This window comes from Rhyacophila brunnea, unplaced genomic scaffold, assembly GCF_057557595.1.
Source record: "Rhyacophila brunnea isolate RB1 unplaced genomic scaffold, BYU_Rbru_1.0 scaffold_8, whole genome shotgun sequence".
NCBI lineage: Eukaryota > Metazoa > Arthropoda > Insecta > Trichoptera > Rhyacophilidae > Rhyacophila > Rhyacophila brunnea.
Window position 1 is genome coordinate 10,654,250 of NW_028233350.1, and position 12,700 is coordinate 10,666,949.

Here is a 12,700-nt window from a genome sequence, read left to right on the forward strand (position 1 = left end):
CAGTCATCAAATGTTTAAAATAAATATGAAGGATAATAAGGCTTCAAAATTATATAAATAGATTATCTACAACGTTTAAGGTATGTCCGGGATCATGCTTTGAAAATAGAACGAAAGCTCCATTTTGACCTACGCTGAGCATGTCCCCCCTTAAAAGAACAAGGTCTAACAAAAGGGAAAAAGTACTTTCAAAGTTATTACAATTCTGAAACCATACCATGGTATACCATTAAATGCTAAATAGGGAAACAATCGTCACAATCAATCGCTACAGAGCAAACCATTATAATCTTGCCTCATCCCTGGCTCGCTTGGGTATAATAAATGACCCTGGGTGCCGGTGCGGAAGTGAGACTGAAGATGTTAACCACCTTGTTTGGCATTGTTCTCTGTATGATACCCAGAGACAGCGGCTTCTTAAAAATTTAAGTAAACAAAAGTACCAATTGCCACTGGATCTCACGATATTTTTGGCTCGGCTGAATATCAAGGCGTTCCAGTGTGTCCAAATGTTTCTGAGTGAGTGTGGCCTACAAGTTTAAACTGTTTTTGTTCTTTTTCTTTTTTTTTCCTCTCCTGTAAATTTGTATTGTAATAACTGTTTGAGTAATTTTTGTAATAGTATGTATTAATAGTGTATGTTAAAAAGTAAAGCTAAATAAGACTCAATTGAGACTTCGGAGCTTAATAAAAAAAATAAAAAAGAAATAAGTAAAATACGACTAAATTATAAAACTATAAAGTTATAGGTAGTTTATATAATTAAATAAACAGATTATGATATAATTAAATATAAAATAACAAATCTTAAATCGTTACCCTAAAAAGTTGTTTCTCGTGTAGTTACCTACTTATTCACGGTTGGTACAGAAATACAAAGATAGATGTCGAAAGACAAAACTTTTAAGTCAGTTTACATGTCATTTTAGTTTTGTATAAACATCACTTTATCTATAAATGAATTCATTACAAGGTCCAGTTGTTTCTATGGGTAAATGTTTATGAATATCTGATATGGTATTTTCAATAACAAATATTTTATTTGACCTTTGTATAAAAGTGGGATCACTAGTAAAATTTTATCATTGTGCATTGGGCGTTGTAAGACAGTGCAGGATACAATATAGACACCAAATAAGATAAAATGGCCACTATCAGGTTCCGTAACGCATCACCATATACTGAACCGAAGCAAGTTTCACCTACAGAGGACTATCTCTATACCCAGTAAGTTAATTTAAATTATATATATTTACCAATTATAATATAGTCGTAGTTTTATATAATGCTTTACTCATTAATTTACACTTATACAGGTGTTAACATCATGCCATGAAAAAATATTGTGAAAAAAAGTTTATTCAATTCTGAAAGTACTTATTCATGAAAAATTTAATGTAATTCATATCTATTTCGTTTGACAATCCTTATAATTCATTTTGATTTACTTTCTTGAACAATTAGTGCAATTTTTAAAACAAAGCCACTATTAAAATACCTAAATTATTCTTTTTCTTAGGAAATAAATGTTGCTTTGCAGAAAATGGTGTAGATAATAATGATACAAAATTAAATAAGTACATAATTGAATAAGACAGTGGCGATGAGTGGAGGTAGGCTGTTAAGATCTGACATAAATAGTACACACTCAATTTTATCAGTTAAATATAATGTGTAGATAAAGATTGTTAGTTTTTAAAATTCAATTAAACCCTTCATAGTCCAAGCCATAGTAGATAATCGCCAAAAAATATTCGTTTATCTATAAAATATCTAAAATTTTGCCATTAAATCAGACGTGATTTTTGATATTATATTGTATAGATTGAAGAATATTTTTAATCGATTATAGTTTGGTTAGGCAGGATGAATTTTAAAAAAGTAACCATTACCGTCTGCAATTTGTATTCTCAATGAAAAAAAATAAGTATGACTGATAAAGTTTAGTTTGCACTATTTATGGCAGATATTAACAGCCTACTTCCACCCTTCGCCACAGGAATAAGATAATATTTAAAAGACCGGACAATCCGTATGGCAAGCCTACTTATAAGTAGCAGGTCAATGGTAAAAAAAGTATAATGGCATATGATAGTAGACTTTTATAAACTATTCCAGATATGAGCGTGATGTCTCCCAAGATTTGTCTCAGAAGACCAGAGACACACCGATTGGCATCGCGATATTTGGCTTAGGAAGAGCAGGATCCATTCACTTGACAAACATTGTTAGAAATCCGAGAGTTAAACTACTGTACATTGTCGATGATCAAACGAACAAGTGGGACAGAATCAAAAAATATTGGGGCTTAAACGATACAATCTTTCTGAGTTCGAAGGATTCGGCGAAGGTTTACAGTGATACCAAGTAAGAATTTAATTTTTAGAGTATTGATCACTTAAATACAGTGTCTGCCAAACTGTGTGCCGCAAGAAGTCTCAGGTGTGCCGCGAAGGAAGAAGCCTCCAAACTGTTAAATTTTAAACAATGTCTATACATTTAAATTTTCTTCAATTTTAAATAAATTCAACATCTACATAATATTTAAATAAATATTTGTCATTTCACTTTCACTGTGTGAAAATGTAGATTCTGATTTTAAGTTAAGATTTTAAGCTCTCAACTATCCCAAAGAGGTGAGCAGAAATAATTTCTTCTTCGATGCTGAGAATATGGGTTATGATTTTCTTCACGAGGACAATTAGTGGCTGGAAGTAACATTTCTTAATGATCTTTTTGAGAAATTAAACATTTTAAATATAAGCCTGCAAGGATTGAACGAAAATATCATTACAATTACAGGAAAATTAAAATCTTTCGCTGACAAGTGAGACCTGTGGACCAGAAAAGTTAAAAACCCACAGCTTGATTGCTTCCCAGGTGTAGACACTTCCTCAAACAAATTAAAATTTTTGCCAGAAGTGCAGAGGACATTAGAACTTCTTTCTCCATCATTATTTATCCGTACTGTATTTTCCATCACTTAGTTATCAAAAAATAATGACGTACTAGTGGGTCATCAATCCATTCCCAAGATTCGATGGTACACACCTGACACTAACAGAGGAGGAAATTTTAATAGATCTAAAAAACGACTCTGTGCACAAAGCCTCATTTTCTGAGCTAGAGTTGTCACAATTTTGGATATCGCTTTTGAGTCAATATCCTCGATTGGCTACAACAGCAATTAAATCTCTGTTGCTGTTTGGATCATCGTATCTTTGCGAATCATGCTTGTGGAAATGAAATCAAAAAAACGAGAGCGGTTACAGATTGTAGATGAGGAGTTACGTCTTTGTTTATCTAATTTAAAGCCGCGTTTTGACAGAATTCTTTCTAAAAATCAATTACAGCCTTCTCACTAATAAAATTATTACCACTTATGTACATGTTGATAGGATATTAAAATATTAAAAAAAATGTTACCTACATTATGATTTCCTTTATTCATATTAATAAGGTACATTTCCTTTTTTAAGACATTTTTATTTGGTGTGCAGCGGAACAAATCCCATTCACCATTATGCCATGAAGTAAAAAAGTTTGGCAGACACTGCTTTAATACATTCCCAGTTACGGTCCATTTCGAGCTCTGGATGTACACATATTTAATATACGAGATACGCTTCTTGACAACATCATGTATATTTTTTGTCTGATCAATTATTACAATTTTTATCATTTTATTGTGAAAATGTTGACAAAAATCTCAAGAAACATTTTGATTTGGCTTATGTTTTCACAAATTTTCATCACTCTATGTGTATTTCATATTTTTAAAGTGATTTATTTTATTTAAAAAATAACTGGTCTATAGTAAAGTTATCCAAATAGTAATGGTGTGTTTAAGCTTACTCTGAAATATTATGTTGTTTTTAATTTATAGAGTCGAAGCTGTCATTGTGGCATCGCCTACATATACGCATGAAGAAATTGTAATAGGCGCACTTGGCGCAAAGAAAGCCGTATTCTGTGAAAAGCCAATAGCTGAAACTGTTGAATCATCCGCCCGATGCTATGAGAAAGCTGAGAGAGTTGGTAAACCACTCTTTTCCGCATTTAATAGAAGGTTTGACCCTTCATATAGCGCCTTAAAGGACAGAGTGAGGAATGGGGAGATAGGCCATGTGCAGGTGTTAAAAGTATGCAGCCGAGACTCACCACTGCCATCTCTGGACTATTTAAAAATGTCAGGTAAGTTAGAAAATGACATTGAATTATATTCCAAACTATTACTAGAATATACGAATGATCATCACCATCAAGTTTTCTTTAAATTCATGATTTTAGAGTAGGTAATTAATTATTCAAAAACTTTCTTTAAAACTGGAGAATAAACTAAAAATAGAGATATTTTAACAGTGCCTGTCATTAACTGCACAGTTTTGCAAATCGGTGATTGATCATTTGGCAGATAAAGATAGGGAAGTGAAGTCATGTCTGATTTTAATCCTTGTGTAATACATATCTGCAAGATTGACATGGATTAGCAAAATTTTGAAATATCCTGCGATTCTTGAAATCAGTCGCGGTGCCTAGGTGCATATTTTGAAATGAGGCGTCTAATTCCAAAAAGCGATACGTCCACATTTGGTCAAAATCGAGAAAAAAATTTCAAAACGCGACACAACCCTATGAAAAAAAATATTACATTATATATTATATTATATTATATTACAAAAAGCGCCAAGTCCGTGATATAATATATATAATAAGGGAACGTTCAATATTGAACAGGGCGTTTCCCATGCTGTAGCATCTGGTAAACTCATGACAGTGCCACGGAAATATGTGCCTTATGCGGAGTAAATTAAAAAAATGAGGTACAAATAGTGTTACGTCCAATTTTATTTTGCCTATATTTATTACATTTAAGAGTTTATCGGCTGAAACAAATTGCCATTTGGTTCTAATTTCGACATAGTATACTACTGAAAGAATAATCTCACGTTAACACCAATAATTGAAGCTTGAAACATAAAAACGTTGTTTCCCGAAATATATTGAATTGTGGACTTGTCGCTTTTTGTAATTAGACACCTCAAATCTTCTGCCTCAAGAAGCTAAATTTTTTGATTTAGTATTAAAATTATCCATATTTAAGATTTTTGTATAATATTTTCTAATGTGAAAAAAATAATGTAATTTTCTCAAATAATAAAAATAAAAAATGATAATATAATCTTATTTTTGTATCAACCTACTTGTTGATTGTACATTCTTTTTGACTTAACCTGATCAGTGCTCGTTACTCGAAGGGCGGCAAATCGAAGAGAATCATTTGGTATACCTATATAAAGATAGCTACCTAAATTTAGTAATAACGAACATTAAAATTCAGCTGATTGATTGGAAACAAAATGTATTAATTAACATAAAAGGTATAACAGGGCTGTAATTTTTGTCGGGTTCGCAATGTTTAGTTTACTTCCGTTGCCCATCGACGTCCTTGGTGACCAGAAACGACACGTGCAGATTTGCGAATAACTACATTCTGATTTATTAACCGATGCGCACGGAAGTTGCGTTGGCCGTTGAAACTAAAGATGCACCCACCTCTTACAGAGCGCCCCACCTACCGTTCCTGGTCCACGATTTTAGTCTATATCGAAGCGTTGTGTCGTCATCGATTATCAATTTAATAATGCCTAAAACTTTGCGATCTCAGGTTAAAAATATGATTGCAAAATGTTGTCAAGCTTTGTGAAGAAGAAATGCGACACGGATCGCCCTTAATTCCCCAAGACAGCAAATTAATGTATCGCAAAAACAACATATAAAAACCAGTGGCGATGCGCTTTTGGGAGCGTTTGAGCGATGAACACCCACTGCGAAAAGATAATATTTCATTTATATTTGATTTATTAAAAGTGTTCTGATCTATTACCGTAGTCATTAATTCATTACAAAAACAAATTCCAATACAGGCGGACCTCGACTTTCGAACGTTCGACTTTCGCACAATTCGCTATTTCACACATTTAAAAAAAATCGTTTTTTTAAAACATCGCGCTGTGGGGTAAAGATATCCCCCTCTCGCTCACTCACAAGCAAGTGCATTTCTTGCATCACTTGCATCCTGCTCGCACCCGTCACTTTGCTTGTGAGCTAGCTTGCTAGCTAGGATAGGTTTAGTCTTGCGCAGGAGCACGTGCAGGCTTGTTGTGTTGTGCGTTTTGCTAATTTGATTCATTTGAAATATTTCACCCTAAAGATTTATTAACAAGAGTGAGAAACAGAAAAACTGCAGTGTTGATACGAACAAAGAGAAATCAAGGACTTATAAACTTCACACGACGTTCTGATTGCGGTGAATCTTTTTCTTCAATCGGACGTTCGTATGATACAAACAGGTCTACTACGATATGTTCAATTTTGAAAAATAAAAATAAATAAAATTAAGGAATATGTTCAAAATTGTGGAAAAATATCTTTAAATGTTGTTTCCAAAAGACACAGCATAGTTATGGATGAAATGGAAAAATATTTGTCATCATGGATTGACGACCAACATCAAAAAGATGTCCCTCTGAATATTTCAATTATTCAAGCGAAGGCTCTTAGTTTGCACAAAGATTGGAAGGCTAGATTAAAAGAAGATTCAAACACGATTTTTCAAGCAAGTAACGGTTGGTTTATATTAAATTCACTGGAGAATCGGCTGATTTTCGCGGAGAATTTATTTCCTCATTATCCAAAATTATTGAAGATGGAGAATATTCCTCTAGCCAAATATTTAATGTAGATGACGGATAAGGAAGAATCAGTTGCCCCTGGGCATAAACCTTCTAAAAACTGATTGACATTGCTTCTTGGTGGAAACTTGGCTGGTGATTTAAAATTGATGCCAATGTTAATTTATCAACCAGAAAATCCCAGAGCATTGAAAGGGAAGGATAAAGAATTGCTTCCAGTAATCAAATAAAAATCAAAAAAAACCTGGGTTTACTGCGTTAATATTAAAAGATTGGTTCACTTTACATTTCGTGCTAGCAGTTCAGCAATATTGTAAAGTTAATAATTGACCATTTAAAATATTTTATTTAAAATAAGAAAAAGAAGAGTGGCAAACAGTTAACTCTTGATAACTTTTTAAGGGAAACACCCGCAAACCCCAGTTAAACATGTCTCTTAAACATCTTATATTTACTTGATAAATACATATTTCAAAATACACACAGTTTAATTCTTTTTTTACTTCCCTCTACTTTCGAACATTCAACATTCGCACACCTTTTCAGGAACCAATTATGTGCGAAAGTCGAGGTCCTCCTGTATGTGTTTTTAACCGGCTATTTTAAATATTTATTATATTATACGTTCATGGGAGCGCCATCCTATAGCGCCCAGTAATCTAATTTCGATTAATGCTTTGCAATGAGAAAGAGTGAAACAGCAAAAATGTTCATCTGTCGCGTGAAATAGCAATATGTACATATTTTTTCAAACTACCTCTGTAGGGAGCTTAATCCATGTGGTAGGGTGGAAATCGTAAAATATCACAGTACATGCTTAAATAATGTCTATTTTGTTGAGTTACTGCTTTCACGAGCCACATTAAATCTAATTTGGTTATATTTCCTTAATATGTTATTGAAGTAAGCCAATCCTTAATGTGATGCTTCAGATCATTAGCAGAAGGTTCTATTTTTTTATTCGAATTGAATGATAAATGGCATTGTTGATGATAATAATATTCTCAATCGTCCATTGTCCCACGTTGGCAAGTTATGGTATTGTACCGCGTAAAACTGGCGTGATCACTGAGCGGCGACAATGCCATCTATATCAGCTCAAGTGTAATGCTAATGTCAAATGGTGGTGCGTGCGTGCTTGTTAAATTATTTTTCAATGTCATATTTTTAGTGACTGTGTACATTAGTTTTTTTTTTAAATGGCACCGTTTGATGTCGAATACATAAAAAAAACATTTTAATACTTTTGAAGAACGCCTTCATATTAAAAATAGCGGTAGACCTGTGCCTAACCTAAAATTAAAACAACAATGCGTTTCAAAAACTAATAAGTACGAAAGAACATTCAACATAAAACAATATGAACAAAATTCGTGGCTATGTGGATTGTGGATGTGACAAATTAAATGCACTATTCTGTTTTCCATGTCTCGTGATTGACTAACGTGTGATTGAAAAATTTGTGTCGATGAAAAACAGAAGAATGGATTTCAAATACAAATGAACAATACTGTAATATTATGTAAGTACTTAAAAAAAAAGTGAACTCCCAGTAAAATAACTCACCGATCGCCACTGATAAAAACCCAATGTATTACCAACAGTGGTATATACCTATTTTGTTAGTGATGTATCCATACAACACTTTTCTTAGATATTGGAGTGTGACGAGCCTCTCGTTCCTGAAGATGTCTATCATCCCTCTACTTGCACAATTGTATGTTTTAAGCATGTATCGCACAGAAATGATTCGTCAATTCCTCCAGTGAATAGGCATACTCCGCAATGGAATTTTTCAAATGGAAATTTTTTAGCGTTGTATAATTCTTTGAGTACTACAGATTGGACCTCTTTATATGAACAAATTGATGTAAACACGGCATTAGAAATTTTCTATAATAAATTTTATAGCAGTCTGGACTCCTCGCCGGCTCGTTCATCTACCAAAGTACTCATATCCTAAGTGGTTTATGCCAGAAATTATTTATAATCTGAGGTCAAAGGCATATTATCACGCACTGTGGAAAAAACATAGACGGACTGCAGATTATAGTAAATTTTCCTGTCTCAGAAACTCATTGAAGTGTGACATCTCTTCGGCTCACAAATCATATCTAACGTCGATTGGTCGAAATATTGTCTCAGATCCTAATTGTTTTTGGAAATATATTCATTCGCTTAGTTCCAGTAGTACTACAAAAGACAATGCCATGATGACATTGAATAATGTTCCGATAGAGAACCATGGTATATCTGATGCATTTGCTAAGCATTTTGAATCACTTTATAGCTCAATAGAACCGCTACTTGACCCCGATTCTGCTGGTCCTTCGTCTGCAACGCAAGATATTCAAATCTCAGCTTTTGACGAGAAAGATATGGAATATGGGTTTTCAAATTTGTCTCCCAAAAGTTCATTTGGTCCAGATGGCTTGCCACCTTATGTTGTTAAGGGCTGTTACGAACATATATCCTTTCCGCTTAAACATATATTTAATTTAATCATAGCATCCAGCACTTTTCCTGATGCATGGAAAATGACCCGCCTAAGGCCGCTTCATAAAAAGGGATCTAGATCAGAGATCTCTAACTAAAGGCCAATAGCAGTTTTTTCGGCTCCATGTAAATTATTTGAATCGATATTACATATACACATCAACCGTCAAATAGACTCTCGCCTCTCCGATTCGCAGCATGGTTTTCGACTTAGGCGGTCCACACTAACAAATCTTATAGTGTATAATCATTTTATTTCAAATTCTATGGATAAGTCAATTCAAGTTGATTCTGTGTACACAGATATTTCCAAGGCATTTGATCGTGTTGATCACGATATTTTATTACAAAAGCTTTGTACATTTGGCGCATCATATAGTATAATATGTTTTTTTGCTTCTTATTTGAAAAATCGCCATCAATTTGTTGATTACCATAGGAATGAATCGCGGATTTTTAGAACAAACTCTGGTGTTCCTCAAGGTTCAAATCTTGGCCCAATTTTGTTTTTAATATTTTTTGATGATATTGTCAAAGTTATAACGAATTCTTCTTGTTTGCTATTCGCAGATGATCTTAAACTTTTTCGAACTATTGAAACCCCATTATGCTGTGCGATGATGCAGTCTGACCTAGATGCTATCTCGCAATGGTCTATATTGAATAAACTTGAATTCGCTACCTCCAAATGTAATATTATTTCATTCAGTCGTTCAAGGCACACCTTATTGTTCCCATACACATTGTCTGGTATAATATTGAGTAGGGTAACGGAGATAAAAGATTTGGGTGTATTGTATGATACAAAGTTCACTTTCAATCAGCATATTCTTGACATCAGTACTAGATCTAGCAAAATGCTTGGTTTTGTAATGAGGGTTTCAAAATCATTCGAAAACGTCCGAGTGCTACGTACATTATATGTATCATTTGTGTTGAGTATTCTTGAATATGCCAGCATTATTTGGAGTCCTAATAGGTCCATCCACACAATTAAGTTGGATCGAGTCCACAATAGATTTCTTAGATTTCTCTACTTAAGAACATACGGGTTCTTTCCATATGATAATGACAATAAAATGAATTTCCCGACTCGTTTTCTTCTGGGTATGCTATCTATGCAATCCCTGTCTACCCGAAGAGTGATTGTTCTTTTAAAGCATTTCTTTTTACTTCTTCGTGGGTTCATTTACAATCCGTATATACTGGCAAATATTAATTTTCATGTTCCCACCAATATCACTCGTAGCTCCACGGTCTTCAAGATACCTCTTCGCAGGACAGATGTTATGTTTCATGATGCTGTGTATCATGCAATTAGCTTATTTGATGGCACCATAAAGGTTGATTTGTTTTTTATTAACTATATAATGTTTGTGGACGTATTAAATAGGCTAAATTTATAATTGTATAAATTATCATATTTCATTAATATTTACACATGCTGTCTTTTTATTGTTATTTGTAATTAAGATATTTTTATACATTTGTATTTATTAAGTATTATGGCGCATTGGCCAATAGCTGTAATGCCGTAATACTCTTTTTATAAATAAATAAATAAAATAAATAAAAAAAATAAATAAAAATGAAAGAATGATAAAAATACTGTATAAAAAATGGGGTGGCATTTTGTCTAGGGACGTCACTGGATCAGTGCCACGGACGAGTTAACTCGCGGGTTCTTGTAAACGTCATAACTTCTGAATGAACTGTTTGTGTATATTTTCTAAACAATATTTATCATTTTAGTGTGAAAACATACACGATAAACTCGAGAAACATGTTGATTTGGTAAATTTTCACAAATATTTATCATTCTGTTGCTATTTCATATTTTATAAGGGATTTATTTTATTCTAAAAATAGCTGGCCTACAAGTGTCCACCTAATAAAAATTGGCTGGCAGTGACCATGTCAATAATGTTATTAATTGTTTTTACTTCAGGTGGGATTTTCCATGATTGTATCGTCCACGATATTGACATGGCAACATGGGTGATCGGTGAACTACCTATCAAAATACAAGCCTCCGCTTCTAGTCACATACCAGAAATTAAAGAAATTATGGATTTCGACACAGTTGCTTGTTTGATGACATTTCCCAGTGGAACTATTGCTATCATTGACAATAGCAGGCACTGCAACTATGGTTATGACCAAAGGCTTGAAGTTTTTGGAGCTAGGGGCATGATTAGAGCTGACAACGAAAGGCCGATACATGCCAATGAAGTTCAACTGGGTAAATCGGGAAGCACCATTGCACCTATTTGGTTTTCATTCCCATCAAGATATAAGCGTGCTTATCATTTGGAGATGGAACATTTTTTGGATTTGTTTGAAGGTATGTATATTTATAAAATAAAAACTTTTCGATACACTAAAAACAATTAATTGTAATTTTAATTAGCTGGTAGAAGTGGGATACGTCGATAAAATCTATGCCTATAAAGGAGTACCAGTATGGTAGAAGTTTGAGAAACTAATTAAATTAAATTAAATTAAAGAAATTAATAAATTAAGTCGTATAGTATCAAAAGTAGAACTGTCGCAAATATATCGAAATTATTCATCATTAATCACATACACTCGCGACGTATCACAGTGAGACACGCGTCATCTGGACAAGCTGTGTCAAAGAATACTAATGTGATGTTGAATAATATGTATATTATGTCATGTTAAAAGGGAATATATTATTAATGTCTTTTACTTACTAATATACGCTTATGTAGGAGTTCGGAATGTTTGCTTCTGAAATTGTGGATCAAGAGTTTGAATTCTTCAGTCTGCCTGGAAAATTTACATGTTGTTTGTTCAACGTGTATTTAGATCCAAAGCATGGACCCAATATGTTGAACTAGCAACCATTTCTCATAAAAATAATCTATTAAGAACCATCCTCGAAAAGTTCATAAAATCCACATCGGATTGTGGAACGAATAATGATGATATTGTAACATGGGACATTTTCAGGTCGCGCAAAAACACAGGTATTTGGTTATCAAACACTTGCTGTCAGTAAGATTGCAACAGCAGCTGAGAAAAGTGCTCGCACTGGTCAAACTGTTGAACTTCAATGGACCAAAGAAGAAATGATGAGGACATACTCTTGAAATCAAAATATCTCATGATGTACCTACATCTTACTATAAAATAAAATTATTAAAATTCAATAAAACATTGTCTTTTCATTTATACAAAGTTCTCCATATTATATTATTGCTACATAGTTAAGCTTCCTATTTTTTTGTTATGCTTTAATAAATTAATGATAACATGACGTTGTTCTCCTAAAAGTGAATCAGTACCTATTTAATTATTCAAAAGTAATATTTTTTAATTAGTGATAATTTATTATGTTTTTATAATACTGACATCTATAAATAAATAGATTATCAACAGTATTTTACCACACAAAAATGCTACTAATTTACAGCATAATATTATGGGTTGAAACTATGATAAAAGTTCAGTACGATATAAAAAGAGGTCTATACTATGCACCT

At 33.1% G+C, this 12,700-nt stretch overlaps 1 protein-coding gene across 1 annotated transcript; it reads left to right on the top strand.

Moving 5' to 3' along the window:
• Positions 1-921: 921 nt before the first annotated feature.
• LOC147063897 (uncharacterized) lies at positions 922-12,365 on the top strand. Its single transcript, XM_085958611.1, has 5 exons — positions 922-1,227; positions 2,119-2,367; positions 3,887-4,194; positions 11,140-11,535; positions 12,168-12,365. Exons 1-5 carry the CDS (start codon positions 1,145-1,147, stop codon positions 12,305-12,307), a joined length of 1,176 nt encoding a protein of 391 aa, XP_085814737.1. The 5' UTR covers positions 922-1,144; the 3' UTR covers positions 12,308-12,365.
• Positions 12,366-12,700: the final 335 nt, after the last annotated feature.

What these genes read in the sequence shown, in the direction of transcription:
- LOC147063897 (XM_085958611.1), top strand. Translation starts at nt 1,145, where the DNA reads ATGGCCACTATCAGGTTCCGTAACGCATCACCATATACTGAACCGAAG. An exon ending in GGACTATTTAAAAATGTCAG is followed by an intron (nt 4,195 to 11,139) that starts GTAAGTTAGAAA and finishes TTTTTACTTCAG; the next exon opens with GTGGGATTTTCCATGATTGT. An exon ending in TTTTTTGGATTTGTTTGAAG is followed by an intron (nt 11,536 to 12,167) that starts GTATGTATATTT and finishes GGACATTTTCAG; the next exon opens with GTCGCGCAAAAACACAGGTA.